The sequence below is a fragment of the Osmerus mordax genome, chromosome 7, assembly GCF_038355195.1.
Source record: "Osmerus mordax isolate fOsmMor3 chromosome 7, fOsmMor3.pri, whole genome shotgun sequence".
Lineage (NCBI taxonomy): Eukaryota > Metazoa > Chordata > Actinopteri > Osmeriformes > Osmeridae > Osmerus > Osmerus mordax.
The window spans coordinates 8,114,659-8,140,073 of record NC_090056.1 but is presented as its reverse complement, the minus strand read 5'-3'; the positions used below and the strand labels follow the sequence as shown (position 1 = coordinate 8,140,073).

Here is a 25,415-nt window from a genome sequence, read left to right as displayed (position 1 = left end):
TAACAGTTTTTGACTGACTTTGATAACTGTTTTCTACATTCTTGTATTAAATATGGTAGCTTATAAATGTTTTGTTATTTATATCGCACGGGGGTGGTAAATCTCTACCTCATTCAGATTCTTTTCTCCACCCCTTAATCTTAACACATGGTCTGTACAATTAGTGATACACACTGCTTTCATTCTCTAAACCTGCTGAGTTGTACAGTAACGAATGTATCACTGGACACTTTACACAACTCAGAATGCTCCGATAGCTGTAGACTCCTGCTGTACCTTCCCCATCGATATGCATTTACCAAGTTGTGCCTTTTAATACAAGCAAACCATATCAGAACTGCTTTGAGGTTGTCTCTACAATTCTAGATAATGTTGAGCCAATTGGGCTTGTTTACAATGTAAATGTGTTTTTGTTCATTTGTTTTCTTTATCTAAATGTTACTTTCTGGTCTTTTGAAATAAAAATCAGGGTGACTTTTTGAACATTGTCCTTGAGTATTTGTGTCCTTGACACACGTTGAACAGTGGGTGTTGGAATGACTGGATTAAGAAAATTAGGCAAAATATTTTATCCTGCCATGAATCTTTCCTGTCCTCTTGGAGTATCATACTTTGCATATGGTTTACCTCATTCTGTCAGTCAGTTGTAGCTTCTTCACTCAAATTTGTATAGAGCACATCCCTGATTTCCATCTGGTACCCTTCAGATGACTTTACAGGAGTTTCCTGATGTCTTGTTTCTCAAGATGGATAATCCAAATGTCTGTTTACTCCCTCATAAATTTGCATTTTCAACCAAATTGATTTGCATTCTCACTGACCATGAGTCAATATGTTGTCTTGTCTCTTGATTGTCTCTCCACAAATCCCTGCAATAACATGATTGGAAGGATAACTTATTTGCATTCTTCAGGACACCATATTTTGATGCCTTTGACAATCATACAAATGTCAATTTGGTTTAACTTGCATTTCAACAAAACAGTAAACACCTGTCAAATCACTGAAATGTCACGGTCTTACGATTGTTCCAAAATGAAATAACTATGTAATATATATATATATATATGCAAAATTGCTGGTGTTTTCCCATTATCAATTACAAAACTAAGACGTCTGACCTTGTTGAGTGGTGAAATGTGTAATCGAATAAAATAAAAACCTGCAAATATATTTATCAACAAATAAAGACTGGGTTCACATTTTGATACAATGTGTTGTATCATTTGTGTGTTGTAAGTGACATGGCAGCAAGCAACAGCAATGATGAGACACTGGAATGAAGCCAGGCTCAAGCTAGTCCAGACCAGGCTCTGACAGATCAGCCCTGCCCAGAACGCAGACACAGCAAGGTGGATTCCGCCAAGCGTCTACTGAGGGGTTGCAGGAATGACGGATAATATTCCCCTACAACCAGTGAGACATAAAAAAAGACACGACAATAAAAACAGGAATGGGTAAGGGCGCTATTAATGTAGTACATTTAAATAATTATGGGTTTCACTGGCAAGCGAGTGTAATTTCGCTTGTTGTCTTATAATGATTTTGATGACCATTAATGCACGAGGCTGTTGCCGACATAGATTTGTCTCTTTAATGTTAGAACAAGACAGATAATTTAGCACCTTTTGGTTACCTTGGTTTGTCACAAAAAATGTATGTTTAGAGTTATCTGTCTTTCAGAATAAAACCTAGACTAGTCTACATCGTTAGCAATGACATCACCAGGGTGCAGTTCTGGCTAATATTTGTTTAGTATAGACTATGGCGCTAGAAAATTGCACGAATAAAAGCCATTGCCACATAATCGTGTCTCTAATTCAATAGTAGCTGGTCTGTGTTCATTGTGCCGAAGTATAAGGCACGGCAGGCCTCAGATTCCAGAGTAAATTACACATAGGCGTTGTCGTAAACAGACTCCTAGATATCATAACATTGCTAGCTAGCTATAGCTAAGCTAGCTACCTTGTTTTAAATTGTATGGCTACTAATGCACGTCAGATGCTCTTATGGTGCACGAAATGCACAAACATACAGGCAAGAACACAGCAGTACCGCACTCATGCCAGCTTCTGGTTAGCTGTCATAGTCCTGCCCTCACGTCAAATGCATTTTGTTTCGTGTCATTTATAAAGAGATGGATGTAGGCCCATCGTGTACAAGAACACAGAGAACATTCATTCAGACAACTCCTGTATTTTGTCTTCCTTGTTCCAACAGTCTTATCTGAATTTTAAGATGGAGCATGTGTAGGCTAGGCCGCAGATGAGCACACGGGAATGACCTGTTATTGGAATATGGACAAATTAGACGTCCATGCATTATTACTACTTCTGTTTAGTTTGGTCTTTACCAGGCTAAATTGATTACGAGCCCTATCTCTTTGCATTCATCTGAGCTCTAGCAAGACATTTCACATTTAAGCACACATTGCTACACATTACTTGCTAGAGGTTTGTGATACGGGGCATCCAAAATGTTAGGTCATGATAAACAATATCATACACATCGGAAATGCGTAACTATCTGCAGTTTAAAACAAGTTGTCTTTCTCAGGAGGTATATGGCATTTCAGTCTCTAAAATAATGGATTATGATCCAGTAGTGGGGGGGAGAAAGTTATCTTTACCATTGTGGCACAGGAATGGTTACTTGATAATGTAAACATTCCAGACCTTGCAACAGGAATGGTGGGGATGTAGTTTATGATTGTAAGTGTAACATTAAGTTAAAACAATATATACCTCAATGTCGTGAATCTGATTCATGCAAGACAACCGGTCTTGACCAGATCAAACCAACTAGCTATTGTCTTAGAATAAATGGAATTACTTTGTTTGAGAAGGGAGGAGGAAGCTATTCGGTTGCAGATGAAGTTAATATTTAACTACAAAAGGCATAATAATTCCCATCTCTCTCTTTGTCACCCTTAGACCTAATATACTGACACATTTACGATTTTTGTCCAGGGTCATCCAGTGTCAACAAAGGACGTGTTTTGTGTGTGGAACCCTCACGTCCTCTCTCCGTTCCTGTGTTTCAGGTGCTGCCCGTGGTCCAGATGTTGTGGCATGGGGGACTTTAGTCCCCGTACTGTGTGGCTGGGCCATCCCGAGAAGCGTGAGCAAAGGTATCCACGAAACGTCATCAACAACCAGAAGTACAACTTCTTCACCTTCCTGCCTGGGGTGAGGTTTGGGGTCATCCCCTTCCCTTTTGCATATTCTCAACAGCCTGGATGCAGGGGTGTGGCTGTGCTTGCTGGACAGTGGCTTTAACTTAACGTTCTTGTTGGAAGATATAGTCAGTCAACCTGACGCCTTTTGTCATTTTCCTATAGTCACCTTCCTTAGCCTAGTGTCTGAGTTTGTCCTTTGTTTGACTGTTTTTTTCTGGCTTCTGTATAAATTGTTTGTCTTTTTACCATCTGAATATCCAAAGCTCATTTTCTTATGTTTATTTATTGATTATTTATGGGCAGGGGGATCTTAACTGTGGTGTTATTTAGCTAGCTGAGGGAAAATCCAAAGTCGAAACCAAAAGTTTGTGCAAATTCTTTTCACTCTCTCAAGTTAATATGTTTGTGTTGTTGACTTGTAAATAGTTGGGGAAATGGCATACAGTAGTGATGAGAGTGTGCATGCGTTCCCTTTTTGTGTAAGCTTGCACATTGGTGATAATGAAACTTCTAGCAGGGGCGCAGGAACGGCTCATGTCTTTGTAAACGTAGTAGTTACTAATGACATTTCAGAAAATATTACTGTACACCCCCTGAAATTAAATTATCTATCATAAATTGTGTATCCTTTGAGGCACAGTTTTATACAAACGTAAACTATAAGATACTGTTTCCTGTTTGACGACATTCTCAACGTTCACTCTAATCTTCTGTCAAATCATGTTTGTTTTGTGTTGCCAGGTGCTGTTTAATCAATTCAAGTACTTCTTCAACCTTTATTTCCTGCTCCTGGCCTGCTCTCAGTTTATTAATGAGTTAAGACTAGGTGCACTCTATACCTACTGGGTGCCCTTGGTAAGCAGCATTGGAATTCATGTGAATTAAAATAATAATAAAAAAAGTGCTATATATTATATTAATTATGTGTGTATGTATATATAAATGGGTTGGGGGATAAAATATACTTCCTATGCTGTAATGTACAATAGTTTGTATGCTGTTATGCTTATCCTATAATGAATGACTGCTAAATTAAAATACTTTTCATGATTGTTAATACTAAAAGCATACTATTACGGGTTTATACCTATTTTTCCTTCTTCTAGGGGTTTGTATTAATCGTTACCATCATGAGAGAAGCAGTTGAGGAGATAAGATGTTTTATTCGAGACAAAGAAGTGAACTCTCAGATATACAGCAAGCTCTCAACAAGAGGTGAGTACAGATTCTTGCAGAAGCTTCACTATTTATTTTACTTTTACGATACTTACTGACCCAACATCCATGGCCAGTGCATTTGAACTGCCTTTATTTGATACATTTTCCTTTTAAAGTTGATAGGGCATTGGTTATGGTGTGCTGGTTAATTCAAACCAGCAATTCAAAAGTGTGCATTAGAAATCTTGGAGTAAAGTGCTACCACCAATAAAGCCCTTGAGACCTCTCGTGGTTTCCATCACTTTACCTCTTTGATTTGGCAGTTTGTTTTACCCATAAAAACAATGAATGAAGCCCTGAGCAAGGCTGTCTAAATAGGAAGACCAAATCCGAAGGTTCTGTGTATTGTTTGTAATACTGATATTGTTGATAATAGTTTGTAATGGTAAAACATATATTTTTACACTCCATCTTTACTTTTATGTTGTCTCCCATCTTTTAAATATCTACACGTATGTCTTTATGCAGGATTCATGATTTTAGGCTAACATAGGCGACCAATGTATTCTTCATTGAAGAACTATGAAGGCAATATATCTCTGTATATAATGAAGATCCCCAGTCTTTTTTTATTCGAGAACAGAACAACTGGAAGTCCTGTGAACGTAATACAAGGCAATATTAATGTGCTTTAATGTCTTACATATGCAAAAAACAGGGGTCGTTTCTAAGGTCAGGGGTCACTGACCCCCTCCAAACAATTTTGCCTGTTCATTCCAAAAGGAATGAGAGAAAAGGCTCAACTCCCCCAACATTCTTTCAGAAAGGCATGGAAGATTACTCCCAAACTAAGTAGATGCACACAGAGAACTCCTCATCATTTGCTGCTGGGGAGGAGATTCTTGGAGATCAATAGTGAATATAATAGTATGTGTTTTGAATAACCAGCGAGTATAAGGGGAGGTTTTTTTAACAGTGTCTTTGAATGACGTTTATGGTACCAGCATGTCACCCTACCATAAATCCTGTCAAACCAAGGGAAAGTTTTCATGGTTGCTTCAGATTTGTGTCTAACTCAAGAGACTAAGTTTCACTATATGAATGTAACAATAAATCTGTTACAGACAGATTCTTTCCAGATAACCACGTTTTGATATTTCATTTGATCAAAAAGCACACTGAATATTGATTTTGGCCTGGTTTCTCTTTTCTAGGCACAGTAAAGGTGAAAAGCAGTGGTATTCAAGTGGGTGATCTTATAATCGTGGAGAAGGTTAGTGTCAGTCTGGGAAACTGCCTACATCTACATCTGTGAATAATCTTAACACCATTGTCAAGTTTCCATTTATATGACAAAGAATAATGAGTGGCTTGTTAATCTTTTGTGCCAGACTGGGGACTGAGGTGAAAGGAGTTAGTAAAGATTTTGTAATCTTGTGATCAATGCTTAGCTTCAGTCTGTCAAACTCCATACATAACTGACAAACTTTAAATTCACTTAATTGGTCTGAAACCCCAAATTATATGAAATGCTCTATATTTTGGGGTATTTAATTTAAATATCTTTGTGTTAATTGTGTTTGATTGCTAATGTTGTTGAGGTAATTCAAGCAGACTTCACCCTACATTGCAATTGCCTCTTGGGATCTGTTTTCTACGTGTAGAAAGGGTTGAGTAGAGGAAATATGAGAACTGAGTGTTGTCCTGGGTTACCAACTAGGCACTTCAATTGGGTTAATCTGAGTTGCTCAAATCAATCTATCTGAAGGATAGGTCAGACATGAGACTACACATATTTAACTGGTTTTAATTTCAATTCTTGTATTTCATTCAGATTTAAAAAAATGTATTAATCATGAAAATAAAATGAATGACTGAAAAGAAACACTTGAATTCTAAATTTGTGACGAGCCACAGTAAATCTTTTTTTGGCTATCGATCACTTAAAATAATACAAACCCTGCTCAGTGTTTTGAATTATGTCAAGATGAATAGCATTGAAAATTCATCTTGTACAAACTAAGAGTGGCTTCTTGTGCAGAGGCTGGGTCAAACAGAGTGTAAGGCTCGGTCAGAGTCCCACTTAAAGTCAGGCCAGAATGATTTGCTGGAGGGCTTATTATTGTGACTAGCTGAATACAGGTAATGTGGCACATTAAACCAGGCTCTGACTTTAACAGTCCAGGCTAGCAGGAGGGGGCAGGATGCATTTTTGAAGTCCTGTTAATTTCTTTGTGTCTTTCCCTTTGCAGAACCAACGCGTTCCTGCTGACATGATCTTTTTAAGGACTTCTGAGAGAAATGGTAAACATCTGCTCCTTCATCCCCATCTCTACAACAGCCGCCTGTTTCAAAAGCAAAGAGGTGGTGGGATTAGCCCAGAGCCAAGGACAGGAAGTCAAACAATGTCTAAATTGTAATTAGGTCCAGTAGTAGGGCCATAGTTCAAAGTGTGCTCTGAAGGGCACAGACTGCTCTATCATGGACTGTGTCATTTTGTGTCATATTGATGATGGGCGGGGTTAAGAAGCAGCCCAAAGTGTTTGTTTTAACCTTCAGATAGGCACTGGTTACTTTTGTCTTTTAAATCACAAGGTAATGTTAAGGAAAATCAAGACATGCAAAACTAAACAGAAAGAATATATAAAATGCAAAGATCAAAGTACCGACCAAGGCTCAGAGATGGGACTGCATCTGAATAAACAAATCTGGCATCTAGCAAGTTCCATCTAGATGATGACACAATAACAATGCAAAGCAACAAGCTCTGTCATAGGCATCTAGACTGCTCAAGAGAGCCCAGAGTACATCCTGTCTACAGTTGAGCAACTTTACATTGGTGGAACTACACTGTCCTGTCCTCCAGTCGCTCTCACAGTATGGAGTAGTAAGTCCAAGATGCTTGTTGGCCTGAGATTTCCTGTGGGGGATGGAAAAAGAACAGCATTGTATTACTGGAAAGGGTGCTTGGTTATCTCTCTTCCATGTGGAGGCCATTAGGTCAATAATGAAGCTGGGCCCAGTGTGGTGAGCTACAGACAGACAGACAGACAGACAGGTGGAGGGGTCTCAGTGGATCTCCATTCAGTTTTACACAATGTTGAACACCAATGTTAATGTTTGGATTGCAGTCCTGTTGGAACAACTTCTTAATTAAACAGTAGGGGTGTCAATATAATACTGTTCAGTAGAATTTGCAGTTGAATATTTGTACTAGGAACAAATGGAAAGGCTAGTCCAGTGACTCCCCCTAGAGGCTAATGTACATTCCCAAATGAGCACATGTCTTCTCCCTCTTCTTCTCCCAGGCTCGTGTTTCCTGCGTACAGACCAGCTGGACGGAGAGACAGACTGGAAACTGCGCCTCCCAGTGGCATGTACCCAGAGACTGCCCACCGCTGCTGTGAGTCACCAGATGGCTGCTGGCCCTCACACGCTCCTTTCGGAACACACAATGACAACATAGAGAACATGGAGTAATGCCATTTGTCCCTACTATGGGGCATATGTAATGTATGGAATCCATGGCTTTTAGGTCATGTGTACTGTGTTTGAAGTCACAGTAAACACTAATGGTAAACAGCGCATTATAGCATCCTCTCTGTTTTGTGACAGATTTACTTTTAAATCATGGAAGTATTTAGACTTGCTTTAATTTTCAAAATCCAACTCATAGTATTTTCCGTTTCTTTGCTGTTCCTAACCTGTGTTGTACAATCTCTCCAGGACCTGCTCCAGATCAGGTCCTATGTGTATGCAGAGGAACCAAACATTGACATCCACAACTTTATTGGCACTTTTACAAGGGTGAGGTTTATCATTGACTTATCGGGACAGTTTGCTTCCAAAAACGTATGTACAATTCTCTCGAGAACTTGCTATTTCGCGAGATTAATAATCCGTTTTACGAATATGATCATTAGTAACTGTGTTGAAAGTGCAGTCCCTCCCTGTGTGGATCTCATTGTGTGGATCTCCTGCAGGAGGATGGAGACCCGCCGGTCAATGAGAGCCTCAGTATTGAGAACACCCTGTGGGCCAGCACCGTCATCGCCTCTGGTGAATAACTAGCCCCCTGCCCCAGTAGTCCTCTGGCACTCGCTTGCTCCTCCGCTGAAGCACAGCTAATAAGCAGGAAGTAGCCAGGACCCTCCCTCTCATCTTATCTTCTCTCTCAGCCCATAGAGCTGCGATGAAGCGCCACATCCTACACAGCTGGGTGCTCATGATGTGGCGTCGAAAACGCCCACACACACAAACAAAAACACTGATGCGTGTACACACACACACACACGCATCCTTGGGCCCATTTGTAAAGCACTTGGAGGCAGTTCACCTAACATATGGTTGTCAATCCAATTAAATTGGGTACACTTACTGTACTGCCTCTCGTGTTTTGTATTTTAAACTCCTACTGTCTTGTTCTGTGTGTCGTGGTTGGTGGTCAGACACTGAGGTGACCTGAGCTTTGTCCCACAGGCACTGTTGTGGGCCTGGTGGTTTACACTGGCAAGGAACTGCGAAGTGTGATGAACACTTCCAACCCACGACACAAGGTAAACCAGAGCTCTGAACACCGAGCGCAATTTGCAATTTATAAACATCTGAATGTGACAGTTGAATTTAGCGTATTAAATAATATTTATGTTTGCATAATTACTCAGTAAGGACACAGTGGCTATGTTTGGAATTCTTGTCATCTATGTCTCTTGATTATATTGCTGCATGTTATCTAATGGGTCTTCCCTCCCTCTCCTGTAGGTGGGTTTGATCGACCTGGAAGTGAACTGTTTGACCAAGATCCTGTTTGTGGCCCTGGTGGTGGTGTCTCTGGTCATGGTGGCCCTGCAGCACTTCGCCGGACGCTGGTACCTCCAGATCTTCCGCTTCCTGCTGCTCTTCTCCAACATCGTTCCCATCAGGTTGGACACGAGCCCTCTCCTAAACCGCTAGCTTCTAATCGTTTTTGTCTCACGCCCGTCCATGCTAACTGGTGTTTGAAACGGGTTGTCCAGTTTGTGTGTGAACCTGGACATGGGGAAGATGGTGTTCAGCTGGATGATCAGGAAGGACTCTAAGATTCCCGGCACGGTGGTGAGAGCCAGCACCATCCCAGAGCAGCTCGGACGCATCTCCTACCTGCTGACTGACAAGACAGGTGAGCCTGACCCCTCCGCGGACGTGAAACCCGCCCAGATAAGTTACTGCAGTCACACGCTGATACTACAGAGAGGACATGGCGTTGAGGGGAGTTCTGGGTGAGGAGAGTCGTCACACAAGTCCATTTACGGTCTCAGCCTGGTCTGTTCTTCCAAAGGGAGGTCAAATGTTGTTTTTTGTGTGCATTGTGGTAGTGGTGAACTACTGCGGAAGTACTGGAGCTGGAGAGATGTTACTGGTGTAAATTCATAAAGATTGTGTGTCCAGCATGTGCCTCCCGAGCACAGCAGAGCCTGTCGAGCGCAGCAGAGCCTGTCCCCAGGGCTTTGGTTGTGTGCTACTCTCCAAGACATGCCACTTATTAGATCTTTAAATCAAAAAGTCCTTCAAGGCTCCCTCATCTCTGCACACCATCACAGCCTCAACCCTTCAGAGAGCATGTCCTCTGGAACAGGCCCCTAGGTCTGAGATTTACGACTCTCATGCCCAATAAAATGATTGGCCATTTTCCCATACAGAACCGTGATAAGGGCAACAGGGTGTAAGGGTTAAAGGCCAGCCTAATGTATGTGCTGGGCCTCCAAGGCCATCCTGATATACTGCCGTGGAGGGCTTTTAAAGTGAGTGTGAGCACACAGAGGGCATGGAAACAATGTCAAAGAGAGCTGCTAGTTGTTAAGCGGGAATAAATCCATTGACCCAATCAGACAATGTAGTGATATTTTCCCACCACATTGCGTTTGCGTCTAAATATCTCATGAGTCACTGTGTCCGTACAACCGTAAACCTAACACGTGTGCTTGAATGTTTCACACAGGGACTCTGACCCAGAATGAAATGGTGTTCAGACGCCTCCATCTTGGAACGGTAGCCTATGGGATGGACTCCATGGATGAGGTGCAGAGTCATGTCTTCAGCGCATACACGCAGGTAAGAAACTAGCAAAATATCGCCTTGTAGGACCCAATGATGTAGAACTGCAAGGACACATTCCAGAAAAATGCACAGAACGGCCTGAGCCACGGTAGCAATGTTGGAGGAACACACCAGCTCGTGATTATTGTTTGGTCAAATGCTTCATGACCTAAGATGACACCCTTTGTCCCTTTGACACCAGAGGTTAGCTGAGCAGGAAGTGGGATTATGCCCCGGACCAGCCCACAGCGGGTTCCTTTAATGACACCACCATTAACCCCTGGAAACACGGCAGCCCTATAAATAGCAAGACGGGGATGCAAAAGCTAATTGTTCATATTTCAGCACACATCTGGTTATGTTTACATCGCCCCCCCCTCCCCCCCTGACCTTGTTGATGGTGCAATGACTTGAGGGTTAGCTTGTGAGGGAGGGAGTGCAAATCTGGAGAGGCTTTGTGCACCCCAGTAAAACAGAAAGAAAAAACAGAAAGACAATACGGAAAAAGAGGCAATTCTGTGTCAAAGTAGAACGTTTCAGATGACAGCTGGGAAGGTTTTTCGAAACATCCCAACATTTGCGTATTACACACACTTATGTTGGGTTCTTTCCCCCGGTCTTCTCCTAAAAACCCCTTTTCTACGCGTGACCTTCTTCTTACTTGCCGCAGTGACCCTTGAGTGAATCCCTGGAAGAAAACCTTGAGGAGACAGTACCGGCGATTTTTCCATTGCCATTGTCCACTTCAGAGCAGTTTTCTTTTCTCCCCCCCAGCCCTCCCACGACCTCCCGGCCTCCAGGGCTCTGGCCGCCACCAAGGTGAGGAAGACCATCAGCAGCCGCGTGCACGAGGCTGTGAAGGCCATCGCCCTGGTGCACAACGTGACCCCCGTGTACGAGGCCAACGGCGTGACGGACCAGGCGGAGGCCGAGCAGCACTACGAGGACACCTGCAGGGTGTACCAGGCGGCCAGCCCGGACGAGGTACCGCCCCGCCCGCCAGGCAGCGTCACGCCCACGGGGCAGACCCTTGAGGCTGACCCCGGATCTGCGGTTGGCGCTGAATGTATCGTACCAGCACAGATGTTCAGATGTTACACAGAGTAGAGCTCCTGATAGTGTCATCATAGAATGTCTGTGATAATGAATACCGAGTTTATTACTTGCTAAGTTTCTTACGCCTGATTCGATGATGCCGTCGGGGCACTATAAACTACTCTGCCCCGTTCATAAACAACGGGTATGGCGTAGTTGTCAGCAATTCTGTCCTCCACAGTCCTATTCCCAGGAGGAATACTGTAAATATTGTGAATAGCGGAACAGGATACGGAGGTGGAGCCTTCTTGGGTTTCACAGACAGGTGGAGGGTTTTGAGGTTTTTCCCTCCCAGGACCCTTATGGTGCCCACTGCTCCGCTTGCTACCTTTGAAGGCGACCTTGAGGAGACGGATGCCATTCCACACGCATGTCCTTGATCAGTAGGAATCCTTTGAACTCCAGGAAGAGGGCTGCGGAATCCAGCATGATCCATTTCCCGCAGTGTAAATAGGGATTTCCTTAATGCGCTCCCCAGCCCACTGCACTTATCCTCCTTTTGAATGTCCCTCCTCAGGAGTGGATATTTGGTTGTGGTCCACAGCTGTTGCTTTGTGGTGATTAGCCACATCGTATATCCCATTTCATGCATTGTATGCCAGGATTATGTTCTCGAAATTCCTGTTTTATAGAAATGCTTGTAAATAACAATGTCCAAAGCTTTACTTGAATTAATGGCTGTTTCCTGTTCTGGTTGGGTGTTTCTGGGTTGTTACAATAGGCATTTTGTATCAGCTTGATATGATCTGATCTCCATTTCAGTTTGCAGTTCTTTTGCCTTTCAGGAAGTCTAAATATAGATATAGTGTTGGCTGCTAGTATCAGTGGTCACAATGGCAGTGACGGTTGCCTGCATGGTTTCTGGTCCAGTGCCATTCTCTGGTTGTCCGTACAGGCGTATGTTGAATGGAATTTGATTCGAGAGACAGATTCATATATGCATATCCAAACCACCAGTTGAATGGAATACAACTTGGTTACTGTGTTTGGTTGCAACAAAAACAGGGTCGAAAAGAATAAAAAATGTTATAGTCCTTCATTATTGTAATGCATGTAAAACTGTGGAGTGTGTATCCCCCTTCTAACAATGCCAAAATACTAATAGGAATGTTTCCATAGTGACCCAAGAAATATTTTTCTGCTTTTCCCATCATTCCTGCGAACAGTCACCCAATATATTGAGTCACACCATCTGCATGTGTAAGCAATACACCTACACACACATTAGGGAGGAGGTGATGGTACCACTGTGGTGTAGGTCCAATAACTGCATACCTCCAAACTGACTATGCTTGGACTGAGAAAAAACCCCGTTCCCACTGTCTATCTAACTGGATGACACACAGAGAGTCAGAGCTCTGCTTACGTCAGAGAGGCACAGGTAAACAGACCACAGATCACATACCTAATAGAAACCCTGCTGTTCTACGAAAGGGAAAACTCCTGGTTGGCCTTGATGTTGGGATCTGAGTTATGGGAGCATCTGGGCCAGGGTGGTGGGGCTCCCTGTCTGGGCCAGGGTGGTGGGGTTCCCTGTCTGGGCCAGGGTGGTGGGCCTCCCTGTCTGGGCCAGGGTGGTGGGGCTCCCTGTCTGGGCCAGGGTGGTGGGGCTCCCTGTCTGGGCCAGGGTGGTGGGGCTCCCTGTCTGGGCCAGGGTGGTGGGGCTCCCTGTCTGGGCCAGGGTGGTGGGGCTCCCTGTCTGGGCCAGGGTGGTGGGGCTCCCTGCCTGTTCTGGCTGGACGTCCTGCCTCTGGAGGCCTGATACTAAAACATGGGACAGAGCTGGGTCTAGACTCACGCTTTAACCCAGCGGACTGGAAGTTATTCAGCCATGAGACTCCCCCTCCTCCCCACACACACACACACACACACACACACACACACACACACACACACACACACACACACACACACATTTAGTCATTTAGCAGATGCTCTTATCCACACACACACTTTACAAAAGCATTAATGGAAGTCATCTGTTGTGCTTCATCCAGACCCATGGCCCTCAAAAGAGAAGACAAATGTGTGTTGCTTTTATTTTTATTTTTTATTTTTCTCAATTATTATTGGCCTCAGTTTTTCCCGATCAATACTCCAGAGTGCAGAAACTGCTTGAGCCATTGATTAGAGTGGAAGAAGAGCACTGCGCTTGTTCAGGTGCCTCTCAGGACTGATATGTTCCTCATAAGCAGCTGTTCATTGACTACAGTCTTACCTTCTTGGGAGACACTGAAACTATACTACATATTTGTAACAGAACATTCTAAATTTCTCCCCAAAACAATAATATAATTTGTGCCCCCAGTGTTATTTAGCTGGAAAGCTCTAATTAAGTCACAACAGGGTTATTTCAAAGGCTATGATAATATTAGCCTTCAACATCCCCAGTGTAAATGAATAGCTGTTACCAACCGGCAGCGTGTCTGTGTCTTTGCTCCTTCCAGGTGTCGCTGGTGCAGTGGACAGAGAGTGTTGGACTGACACTGGTGGGAAGAGACCAGTCCTCCATGCAGCTGAGGACTCCTAGTGGACAAATCCTGAACTTCACCATCCTGCAGATATTCCCCTTCACCTACGAAAGCAAGAGAATGGGCATCATCGTTCGAGTGAGTGCACAAATAAAGTTCCCTGGTGAAAAACATAGATGGATAATACACATGACAGAATGGTAAGTTGCAAGTCGTGTTAAAGAGGTGGAATTTATACTGACTGCAAAGTAACCATCAGTGGGGTCCATGCAAGCATAAATGCACCAGATGTTATTTAAAACAAGCTGAAAAGGGTAAGTGTTTTAGTTATCCATCAAGAGGAAGTCTTATCTGAGAAGGATTTTACCCTGCTATGAACTCTGACTAAGTCAGATGACTAACTATTGTTGTTGGCTTGGCCAGACCTGCGCTCCAGGAAGCCTGAGCTTAAAACTTCCTCAAGATAATATTTTCAAACACTTTGGACCAAAACAAGTTTCCCTTTTTTGGCAATAGACAGTCGGTAATGCATTGCATGCTCAATTGTTCCCAGGTGAGGTTTCCCAGGTTTTATCTGGACAAGATCGTAACTTTGTAACGCTTGTCGCATCGGTGTGATCATGGTGGGTGTCTTGGTGTCTAGGATGAGTCCACTGGAGAGATCACGTTTTACATGAAAGGTGCTGACGTGGTGATGGCAGGCATCGTGCAGTACAACGATTGGCTGGAGGAAGAGGTATGGTCTGCTTCTGCCACCATTAGGATTTCTGTTCTTTTGTTCTTTGAGTTTGTTGTTGGAACAGGAACATGGTGATGCAAGTCCTCTGCTCTGTGGTTCTCTGTCTCAGTGTGGAAACATGGCCAGGGAAGGCCTGAGGGTCCTGGTGGTCTCCAAGAAGTCCCTGACCGAGGAGCAGTACCAGGACTTTGAGGTGAGCAGCTTCTCCGTGGCCACGTCATCTCCTGGAGCCACCCAGGCCTGACGCTCTGCACTAGAGACTCAGCCAACCAAAGCCAACAGGAAAACGAGATTTCTTGTGTGGATGGATTATAGAATCTCTAGAGAATGAATGGATGTCTAACTCAGCAGGCTCAGCAGCTGGTGTTGGTGGGTAATCCCAGTAGTGAGGCAGGGGACGGACCACAGCTGGAGCCGTCTTCTGCTGCAGACCTGAGGCCACAGGCTGGTGGGGGGGGGCCTTCATTTGGACCGGCACTTTTACTCAAAACATGATCGGATTGAGGAGTTCGGATCGACGATCTGTATATCGAATCGGTGTCATTTGTCCCACTCCCTTGGGAATGCCCTTCTTAAACACTTTCCATGTTTTTTTACGTTCCTAAATTGTCTTTCTTCATTCCTACCTGCCAACACTATTAGATTCCTTAGCCAAATGGTTTCTACAGATACTCTTTCATTGTTCTGAAATGTCAAACTGTTGTTGCTTGGATTCTCTCCACACACACACACACACACTCTTTCTCAGGGCAGTGTCTCCCTTGTAGCTCCAGGCCCAGTGCCTAGGATTGTGCGATCTGGTGGGCGGCGGTGAGTCACTCAGTGAGTCACAGAGTTTGTGTTCCTGCGTGAGTCATGCAGATTGTTTTCTCTTTATCTCACTCAAGTTACAGTCTGGGCTGGAGACGGGCGTTCATGGGCGTGCTTATGGCTGTTGGGACCACTGGCTATCCCTGACATGTCACATTTGATCGCTTTGTTGAGTCTGACTTATTATTGATTGACAGGACACATGATAAAACCCATTCGGATACGGTGCAGAAATAGGCTGCAGTGTCTGTTAGACTCAGTTCCTGTACTTGCTGCTCTGCCTGTATTCTTACAGACAGCCTATCTCTGTGTCAGTGGTAGTTGTATCTTTATCTACTGCTGCCAGTGGTAATGGCTGCCCCCCCCCCCCCCAGGCCCGGTACGTCCAGGCCAAGCTGAGTGTCCACGACCGCTCCCTGAAGGTAGCCACGGTGATTGAGAGTCTGGAGATGGAGATGGAGCTGCTGTGTCTGACCGGGGTGGAGGATCAGCTGCAGGCCGACGTCAGGCCCACCCTGGAGATCCTCCGCAACGCTGGCATCAAGGTCAGGCTCCTGCACTGTCCAGACATCCAGCATAGACACATGGACGCGTCCGGCATAGAGCATTAACCACCAGCTTAGATGCATGCATAGTGCAAGGTTAGGACCCTTGTGGTTGATGATGTTATTAACCAGCAATATACATTTGATCTCTTAATAGTGTTCTCTACTGTTGAGTTTAGGTGTGGATGCTGACCGGAGACAAGATGGAGACGGCCACATGCACTGCCAAGAACGCCCACCTGGTGACACGCAACCAGGACATCCACATCTTCAGACCTGTGAGAACATCCTCTCAGCTCCGCCGTGTTGAATGGATGTGTAGTTGTGCTCAGGACACGGGATATTCCTGTTCCATAGTTTGTCCTCCTACTTGATTCCTACTTCCAAGTGGCCTTAACCATTAGTTCTAAACTCCCACAGCCCTGCCTCTATACAGCCCTGCCTCTATACAGCCCTGCTTCTATACAGCCCTGCCTCTGCCAAAATACAGCTCCTGCCTCTATACAGCCCTGCCTCTATACAGCCCTGCCTCTGCCTAAACACAGCTCCTGACTCTTATCAGCCCTGCCCCTGCCTCGCCTTTCCCCTGCCTCTGCCTCTATAAACCCTGCCTCTTAGTCAGGAACCAGAGTTCAATAAATCACATCCCTCCAGCGCCAGCTTCCAGCTCCCTGTCAAACAGAGCTGAAGGGAGCCGAGCAGGATCTCTGAGACAGCAGAGAGAGCAGCTGAACAACTCCCTCTGGGAACACAATGACGACTCACTTCCTAATTTGTTTCGCAGGTTCACTTCTCTTAACTGCACAGTCGCTTTGATAGTCCCTCGCCCTCCCCTCTGGCATCGCTCCAGTGCGGTAGAGGCGGCCATAGGAAGGGTACAACTTGCGTACAACACTCGTTACAAGAGGAGGATAACAATGGTTGGCACCGCATGAAAACAGACCTCTAGAGGCTATGGGCCACGGAGAGTGGCCCTCCAGTGTTGGCCTCTGGGTAGGCTTCCTGGTGGACACAAACCACATCTGGATTGACGTCCATACCAGAGCAGAACACTTGTTGGCAGATTGATGTCTTCCAGGTCAATGATGCTGAACTTTGAGTTCAGATTTGTATTATACACAGTTTGCAGGACGACAGTGTGTTTGTTCATGTCGACCATAGCCAGCCTTTACAATTTGCTGAGATGACTACAGAGAACAATACAAATCCCAAGTTGTTATGTAGATTGAAATCAAATGTTGAGCAGTTGATAGCTGTGGCTTAATGGTCTCTCGATTTGGATCTGGCAGTTGATCAGTTATTGTCTCGTCCTGATTGTGATCTACAGTGTGGATGGCAGTTGAAGTGAGAAGCCCTTTTAGTTATTGCTGTGGGTTCACTATGTATCTGGTTAGACTGATAGTGGCTCTGAGGGTTAGGCTGACAATGTGCCTGTGTGTGTGTGCGTGATTGTGTGTTTCTTCTGGCTGGCTGTGTGTTGCCTGTAGGTGACAACACGAGGAGAGGCCCACCTTGAGCTCAACGCCTTCAGAAGGAAACACGACTGTGCATTGGTGATATCAGGAGACTCTCTAGAGGTATGTGCTCTCTCTGTCTCTCTCTCTCTCTCTCTCTCTCTCTCTATTTCTATCTCTGTTGTTCTCTGTCTCTCGGTCTCCCTCCTTCCCATCCCTCTATTTTCATCTCTTGCCATAATAATAAAGCAGGAGGTGAAGCGGTGCATAGTCGGTGGTTTCCCTCCCAACGTGCCGCTGTCGTCTTGCAGGTGTGTCTGAAGTTCTATGAGTACGAGTTCATGGAGCTGGCGTGTCAGTGTCCTGCTGTGGTGTGCTGCCGCTGTGCTCCCACGCAGAAGGCTCAGATCGTCCGCCTGCTGCAGGAGCGCACGGGAAAACTCACCTGTGCCGTCGGTGAGCTGAACCCCCAGTGCCCTGGACCCCCAGTGCCCTGAACCCCCAGTGCCCTGAACCCCCAGTGCCCTGGACCCCCAGTGCCCTGAGCCCCCAGTGCCCTGAGCCCCCAGTGCCCTGAACCCCCAGTGCCCTGAACCCCCAGTGCCCTGAGCCCCCAGTGCCCTGAACCCCCAGTGCCCTGAACCCCCAGTGCCCTGAACCCCCAGTGCCCTGAACCCCCAGTGCCCTGAACCCCCAGTGCCCTGAGCCCCCAGTGCCCTGAACCCCCAGTGCCCTGAGCCCCCAGTGCCCTGAACCCCCAGTGCCCTGAGCCCCCAGTGCCCTGAGCCCCCAGTGCCCTGAACCCCCAGTGCCCTGGACCCCCAGTGCCCTGAGCCCCCAGTGCCCTGGACCCCCAGTGCCCTGAGCCCCCAGTGCCCTGAACCCCCAGTGCCCTGAACCCCCAGTGCCCTGGACCCCCAGTGCCCTGGACCCCCAGTGCCCTGAACCCCCAGTGCCCTGAACCCCCAGTGCCCTGGACCCCCAGTGCCCTGACCCCCAGTGCACCGTTCACACAGTGGATGATTATTAACAAACTATGATTTCAGTTTGCCATACTGTAGCGATGTTTATCTTTATAGAGTATACTGTGTGCCAATAACGCTGTTGTTATGTGAAAGTTGTTTTGTGTAGCTCGCGATGAAGACGCTCACACACACACACACACACACACACCCATCCCAGTGTCTCTATGGTGAGTCACAGATGTGTTAGTGACACTTCCCCCTGCTGTTGTTGTCTCTTAGGGGACGGAGGAAACGATGTCAGCATGATCCAGGAAGCGGACTGTGGCGTGGGAGTGGAGGGCAAAGTAAGAGTCTGTCCCCTCCGTCTCCCCTGCCGTCCCCCTCCCCCCGTCCCCCCCCCGTCCCCCCCCCGTCCCCCCCGTCCCCGTGTTTCCTGCAGCGCCGGCTCCAGTGTCAGGCGCTCCACACCCTGGACGCTGCAGACCAGGGCGGCTCGCTCAGGCACGCAGATGATTCCTCCCCAGAAGTCGCCCGTGTGAACGCGTGTCATCCCCCGGAGAGGATGCGTCGGTGACACTGGTGTTCCAGCGCCGACGGCCTGCAGCTGCCATGTCGACAGCTGCACTGTGCAGATGGCTTATCTCCCTGACAGCCTGGGGCTGGAACTGATCCGCCCGGCCAAGATGGAGCACAACCTTCCCAGAGAGTAGCTCTAGATACATGGCCATTTCAGCTTGGCAGGAGCGGGGGAAGTCCTGTCGCTCAGGTCCCAGTGCGACTCTCTCTGCTGACCTGGCTGTACGCAGAAAACATTGAAAACCTTTTCGAGCGTTCCCTTATCCTGCGCAAGAATGTTGTTCTGGTTGCCAAGGGCCTAAACGCTCTTTTTCCCCTTTTCCATATTTGTGACAGGAAGGGAAGCAGGCGTCGTTGGCTGCCGACTTTTCAGTGACTCAGTTCAAGCACTTAGGCAGGCTGCTCATGGTCCATGGGAGGAACAGCTACAAGAGGTCTGCGGCCCTCAGCCAGTTTGTCATCCACCGGAGCCTGTGCATCAGTACCATGCAGGTAGGAGGGCTGGGGGGCGGCCAGGCAGGGACCAGGGCTGACCTGGGACGGTCCTGGTAGGAGGGGAGGAGCCAGGGCTCCCCAGGGGGTTGGGGGTGGGTGGTGACTGGTGCGTCAGACTAAGGGGCGCTCTTGGGGGGGGCCCAGCTCTGGTGGGTAAGCCTGTGACTCATCAGGCTCCAGTAGTTACGGAGGCCCTCCACCACACGTCTGCCTTCATCATTGCCCACAACCACAGCTGGTCTCGGTTTGGTGGGGAGCCTGGCTGGTTCAGCCTCATGCCTGCATCCGACTGGATCTCTCTGTATGTGTCACACTTTTGGGGTCTGCTGAACTATGTGGCAGTGCCATGTTAAAGTATACTTCTGTTTTGTCATCCGATTTTTGTAATAAGTAGTGGTGTGCAACTGGACCGTTAACACATTTCTTGGTTAAAATAATGTGATTTATTTCGTCTTTGCACTTCAAACCACCCACATGTACAAAAGATGAATGTTGAATGATGACTCAGTTTTTCTCCCTCAGGTTGTCTTCTCATCGGTCTTCTATTTTGCCTCGGTCCCCCTCTATCAAGGATTCCTCATTATTGGGTATGCCTCTCTGCATTTTCCTTTCTATGTCTTTCTCTCTCTGTCCCCATCGCTCTCTTTCTCTCTCTCTTTCTCTCATACTCTCTCTCATAGCACACTTATCTCTGTGGCATTTGACCCATTTGACCCATTTCTCATTGACATTTCTATGTGTTGAAGTATTGTTGCACTGAATGTCATAAAACTGAAATGATCTCAACCCCATGAGTCATGCCAATGCCCTCTGCAGTGCTTTCATGGAGAGGTTGATACGCGTAGCTTCAAACCCCTCAATGGAATACATTTTGAATACGACGTCCTGGATGTCTTATCTGCCCAATTATCCAGAATAAAAACGATGGCTACTTTGAGCAGACTAAAAAGGAAATGTCTCCCCTCCAGATACTCCACCATCTACACCATGTTCCCTGTGTTCTCCCTGGTGCTTGATAAAGATGTCAAGTCGGAGGTTGCTATGCTGTACCCAGAGTTATACAAGGATCTCCTGAAGGTAACATGGTCCATATGGACGTACACACTGTATTGCACCAATGGCAGAACGTAACTACAGCTGAAGCCTTGCCAACATTCGAATGTGCAGTTCGATCCAATGTCATATAAATGAATATTGATTGATGTTCTTGTTTATACCTTTAGGGTCGACCACTCTCCTTGAAGACGTTTCTGATATGGGTCCTAATAAGTATCTACCAAGGTAAACTAGTAGACCAGGATATAGTTACTGTTAGCTTCCTCTCCAGGCCTAGGCTGACTGAGAAACTACTGTAGGCCTATACAGTTAGTACTATACATAACAATACTGTATGTGTTGTTATACATGATCCACTCTGAGCGATTTGTGTGCTGTTCTATTTGTAGAGGGGGGAAAAAACATTGAATCCCTTAAGCTGCCCTAAAAAAGATCGTAGAAACTGCCCTGCCCCATCAGCCCACACACTTTCTTATTTTTCTTGCTGTTGGAGGTTATTTATGTCTCTGGTGGTTGTGAATGTTGAATAATCCCAGGTGCTTTTCCAACACAGGCCATTTGTGTTTCAGAGGCGTTGCCAAAGGCATCCAAAAGCTAGTTACACCCCTTAACTGTTTGTCTACAACCCCCTCCAAAGCCCTCTGTCAAAACAAGACTTGGTTTGAAGACTGGTCTTGTTTCTAGAGGATTCTGGTTTCTGTTTTCTAAAGCCAACCACATCTTGTTTAGTATCGACCCTCAATTATTCTAGTTTTCTTTACTTTCCTGTACTCCATTGACGGCAAGACATTCGGGTACAATCAATTTTTGTATTTCTTTTTTTTTTTTTATAGTTGTAGTACCTTCAGTGTAGGATCTGTTGGTATCAATGACAGTGTCAATACCAGGAAGTGTTTTTAGTCCTGCTTTTAAGGGTCACAATAACAATCTGCAAGAGGTGATGGAAAACAGTGAAATTATGGGAACGTCGAAAAAAAAACGTCCTCTTCCTGTGAGGGGAAACCCTGGTGGCCACGGATCCTCTTACGTTATCCTAAAGACAACTACATACGCTCCACAGCTTCCATCATGCTGCCAGTCTTCATTGTGTTCCAGTCACAGCGGCAACATGTTACTGGCCTCAAGGTCATCTCTTTAGGTGTTACCAATCCAGCTCTTAGGCAGGTTTCACCGTAGACTGTATGTGCGCGACTGGTTGTGGATAGTGTGCTGTTGATGTGTCCCTCAGGCAGCATCATCATGTACGGGGCCCTGTTGCTGTTTGAGTCGGAGTTTGTCCACATCGTGGCCATCTCGTTCACCTCGCTCATCCTGACAGAGCTGCTCATGGTGGCCCTGACCATCCAGACCTGGCACTGGCTGATGATCGTGGCCGAGCTCCTCAGCCTGGCCTCCTACATCGCCTCGCTTGTCTTCCTGCACGAGTTCATCGGTGGGTAATCACACACACACATGCATGCACAGATACACACACACACACACACACACAAATACACATGCGCCCACAGACATTTGGTGGCACTTTTACAGCCGGAAATTCAAGCGTCGGTATGTTTTTGATATTGATGTCCCAAATATTGCATCCACTTATTCATTTTATTGTACGCGTTGACAGATTGACTGTATTGGGCTTTCTCTCACCTTGAAGTTGTACGTCAGTGTTCAGTGATGACAAGGCACCATCCATTCATACAGTGCCTCTGGTGTCTAGTTAGCCCTTCCATGTGCTGCCATGAGGAAGGCAAAAGGTGACTTAAGTGACAAATGTCCAGAGGTTCCGTAGCCACTGGCATACCAGAGTATAAAAGAGGAAATGCCAAAGTTTGATGTTAGTTTCCTGTTCTGGCTACCAACCAAACACCACCAAGGTCTCCCTGGCTGTTGTGAAGAGAAAAAAAAAGACTATGCACAACTCGACCCTGTTGAAAACATACTGTGTAAAACCTACTAGAGGGAGATACATTTATGCTGAAGTCAGACAGATACTCATGTAACTATAGCCTGGAGTTTTTTGTGTCTATCAATGACATCCAAAGAAGGGCCATGTCTACAATTCCAGCCACATTTTAAAGAGTGGGACATGGGCATCAGTCACACAGAGTTGTCCCTATTTTGAGCGTTTATGTGGGGTGTGAATGACTTCAGTCTGGGGCCCTCAGTGTTGTGGCCTCCATGTGGTCTCAAGTGGCCTTTTTGGAGCACTTCATGTTCCATTTCAAAATCAGTCAGTAAGCCAGAATGGACCGATATTGGCTGTTCTATGATGCTTGTATGTTCCTATCCAGAACGTGTATTTCTATGGCCTCTGTCCTCTGTGTTCCAGATGTGTACTTCATCACCACGCTGTCGTTCCTGTGGAAAGTGACGGTCATCACCCTGGTGAGCTGTCTGCCCCTATACATCCTCAAGTACCTAAGGAGGCGCTTCTCTCCACCCAACTACTCCAAGCTCACCTCCTAGACCAGCAGCTGTCCTCACACAGTGACAAGAGAGGAGGCCTCCACCGCCGCCATGCCCCCCAGCCTTGCTTCGGAGCCCAGGCAACTCCTGCTCCCTCGTTGCCCCACACCCCCCTCCACTAACAGAGCCTGCACTTTGACCTGAGGACTGAAATGGTCTCTTCCCTTTTAATTTATTTGCAAAGGTACATAACTGGAATGATCGGGGTAAAAAAAAATATTTGAAAAGAAAGAATGTTGTGGTGTGAGGTAGATATGTATTTAATTTATCGGGTTTAACAAAAGTCTAATGACTACTTGTTGAGACTTATGTTGAGACGTAATGTTGGCTGTTGGTTGTTGAATTTGACTTATCATTGTTTGGGAAACAGGAGGTCTGTTTTAGTTACCAACATAAAAATGTGTGATCTACATCAGAGAAATTTAAATAGGTGCCATAATGGACTAACCCAGGCTCCCCAATTATTAAGAAATATTTTGTGAATTTCTTTCTTCTTTTTTTAAGGGTAATGAAATGTGACTAGACAACTTGGATGGCATTCAGAAATGATTCAAATACTGGTAGCAATTGTATTTGTTTATTTGAAAATATTCTATCCTGAATGAAACACAAAATTGCTTACATTGGAAAAACTAAAATACATGACAAAATACAGTGGATTAAGAAACTAATAGTTTAATATGGTTCAGAACACAGACACAGTAAAATGTATAATGTCTCATGTGTGAAGCTTCTGGTCTTGGAGATACCCTCTCGATTTACCCTTTCTTTTCGTGACAGTTGTGATGGAAGGTTAATGTTTGACATGAGGACGTCAGTACTGATCAGGCACTGCTTAAACGCAAGTCTGTGTGGAAGTGTAATTTGGTGCTTGTTTGTTTGTGAGTCACTCAGCCACTACTACCCAGTCCGAAGGAGGGATTGTGGTTGTTTATTTAGCATGACCCAATGCCTCTGACGTTCAAACCAGACTTGTCTTTTGTGTAATGATGCCGAATCAGTTGTCTGTGTCTGAAGAGCATGGTCAATATTCACCCTCTAACGGGTATTTGCTATTTGTAGCTGATCCCTTCCACTGGGTCTCCCAACTCAACAAGTGTTTGCCAGGGACTGTGCTCCCTCTCATGTGGCTCCATCTGACTTGCCACACTCTAGCATTGCATGACTCACTGTAGTAGCGACCTGAAGCCATAACTTAAAATACTTTGACCACTGTCCGACTGGACCCACTGTCCCTCAGACGCAAGCCCTCAAGTTCATACTGCTCTCACCAACCCTAACAGTCATGTCTGTGGACGAACAAAGAACAAATCACACACACACACCTCAGCCAAACGGACAGCGAAACTAAACGTGTCTTTGGCAAGTATTACAGCACATTAAAAAACAAATGTCAGCTCCCTCACTCCTTATTCATTCGATAAATAAATGGTTCAATGATGGGAATAGTGTAAATAATTACAGTGTGTTGAATTCCTGTTTTCTTTATTTTTTGCTTATGTGGACCATTATCAAAAACTCCATGATCAAAACTATTTTTTTTATCTAATCATTTGTGTCCTACAGGGTGCCATCCATATTTTTTTACTGTTTTACCTGCTGACTTTTTGTTTAAGATTCATTCAACCATTCAAACCCTTTATGCTTTTTGCACAGTTTTGTTTGTATTAACAACTTTTTTGTTGTGGACTGTTTGTTTTGATTACACTGTAATCATACAGGGAATACCGTAATTAAATAGCTTTTTTAATATTGTGACATGCATAATTGTGAATAACCAGTTTTTATTTATTAATGTTTGCCATGTATTGTTATGTTTGTATAATTGCACTCATATTAGCACAACAGAAAGGTTGTACTGTGTCGATTTGAACATTGGTGGTGATAATAAAATCTCATGTTTTCATTCGTAGTTGGTCTATCCTTATTGTTGGTCTACAGACTTCCTCAGATATCCATGTCTGTACGTGCTCACTTGATGTATATGTCCAGAGACGCTCTGAGAGCAAGGCCCAATGACACACTTCCTGTCCAGCAGTGCTGAGCCCACTTCCACCAGAGGAGGGAGTCCCTGACACTGAACAGCCTATACACCTCTCATACACTCACCGTCCAGTTGCATGCATTAAGTGTGTGTGGGTGAGGGTGTACCAGCCAGCCCTCTGGCTTAATATAAATGGATTATAGAGTTCTCAAGGTGTATTCATGACAATTAGAACTGTTCAGCTCTTTGAAAATTATTCTTTGTATGGGCCTGTAGAAATAAGAAATTATTTTTATAATATTAAAAAACGATTTTGCCGCCTTTCTAGAATGTTTTGACTTGGAGCAAAGCCTC

General features: G+C 45.4%; 1 protein-coding gene across 1 annotated transcript; it reads left to right on the top strand.

The window, feature by feature from the left end:
* The first annotated feature begins 1,333 nt into the window (after positions 1–1,333).
* Positions 1,334–24,989, top strand: LOC136945741 (probable phospholipid-transporting ATPase IIA). The gene is made up of 28 exons (XM_067239748.1): positions 1,334–1,457; positions 3,044–3,188; positions 3,920–4,033; positions 4,285–4,393; positions 5,551–5,609; positions 6,589–6,640; positions 7,645–7,739; positions 8,063–8,143; positions 8,320–8,395; positions 8,816–8,892; positions 9,098–9,258; positions 9,352–9,494; positions 10,314–10,426; positions 11,186–11,395; positions 13,954–14,115; positions 14,621–14,713; positions 14,826–14,909; positions 15,901–16,071; positions 16,251–16,349; positions 17,559–17,648; positions 17,837–17,981; positions 18,770–18,834; positions 19,403–19,558; positions 20,084–20,148; positions 20,530–20,638; positions 20,785–20,842; positions 21,846–22,049; positions 22,941–24,989. Exons 1-28 carry the CDS (start codon positions 1,390–1,392, stop codon positions 23,075–23,077), a joined length of 3,141 nt encoding a protein of 1,046 aa, XP_067095849.1. The 5' UTR covers positions 1,334–1,389; the 3' UTR covers positions 23,078–24,989.
* Positions 24,990–25,415: the final 426 nt, after the last annotated feature.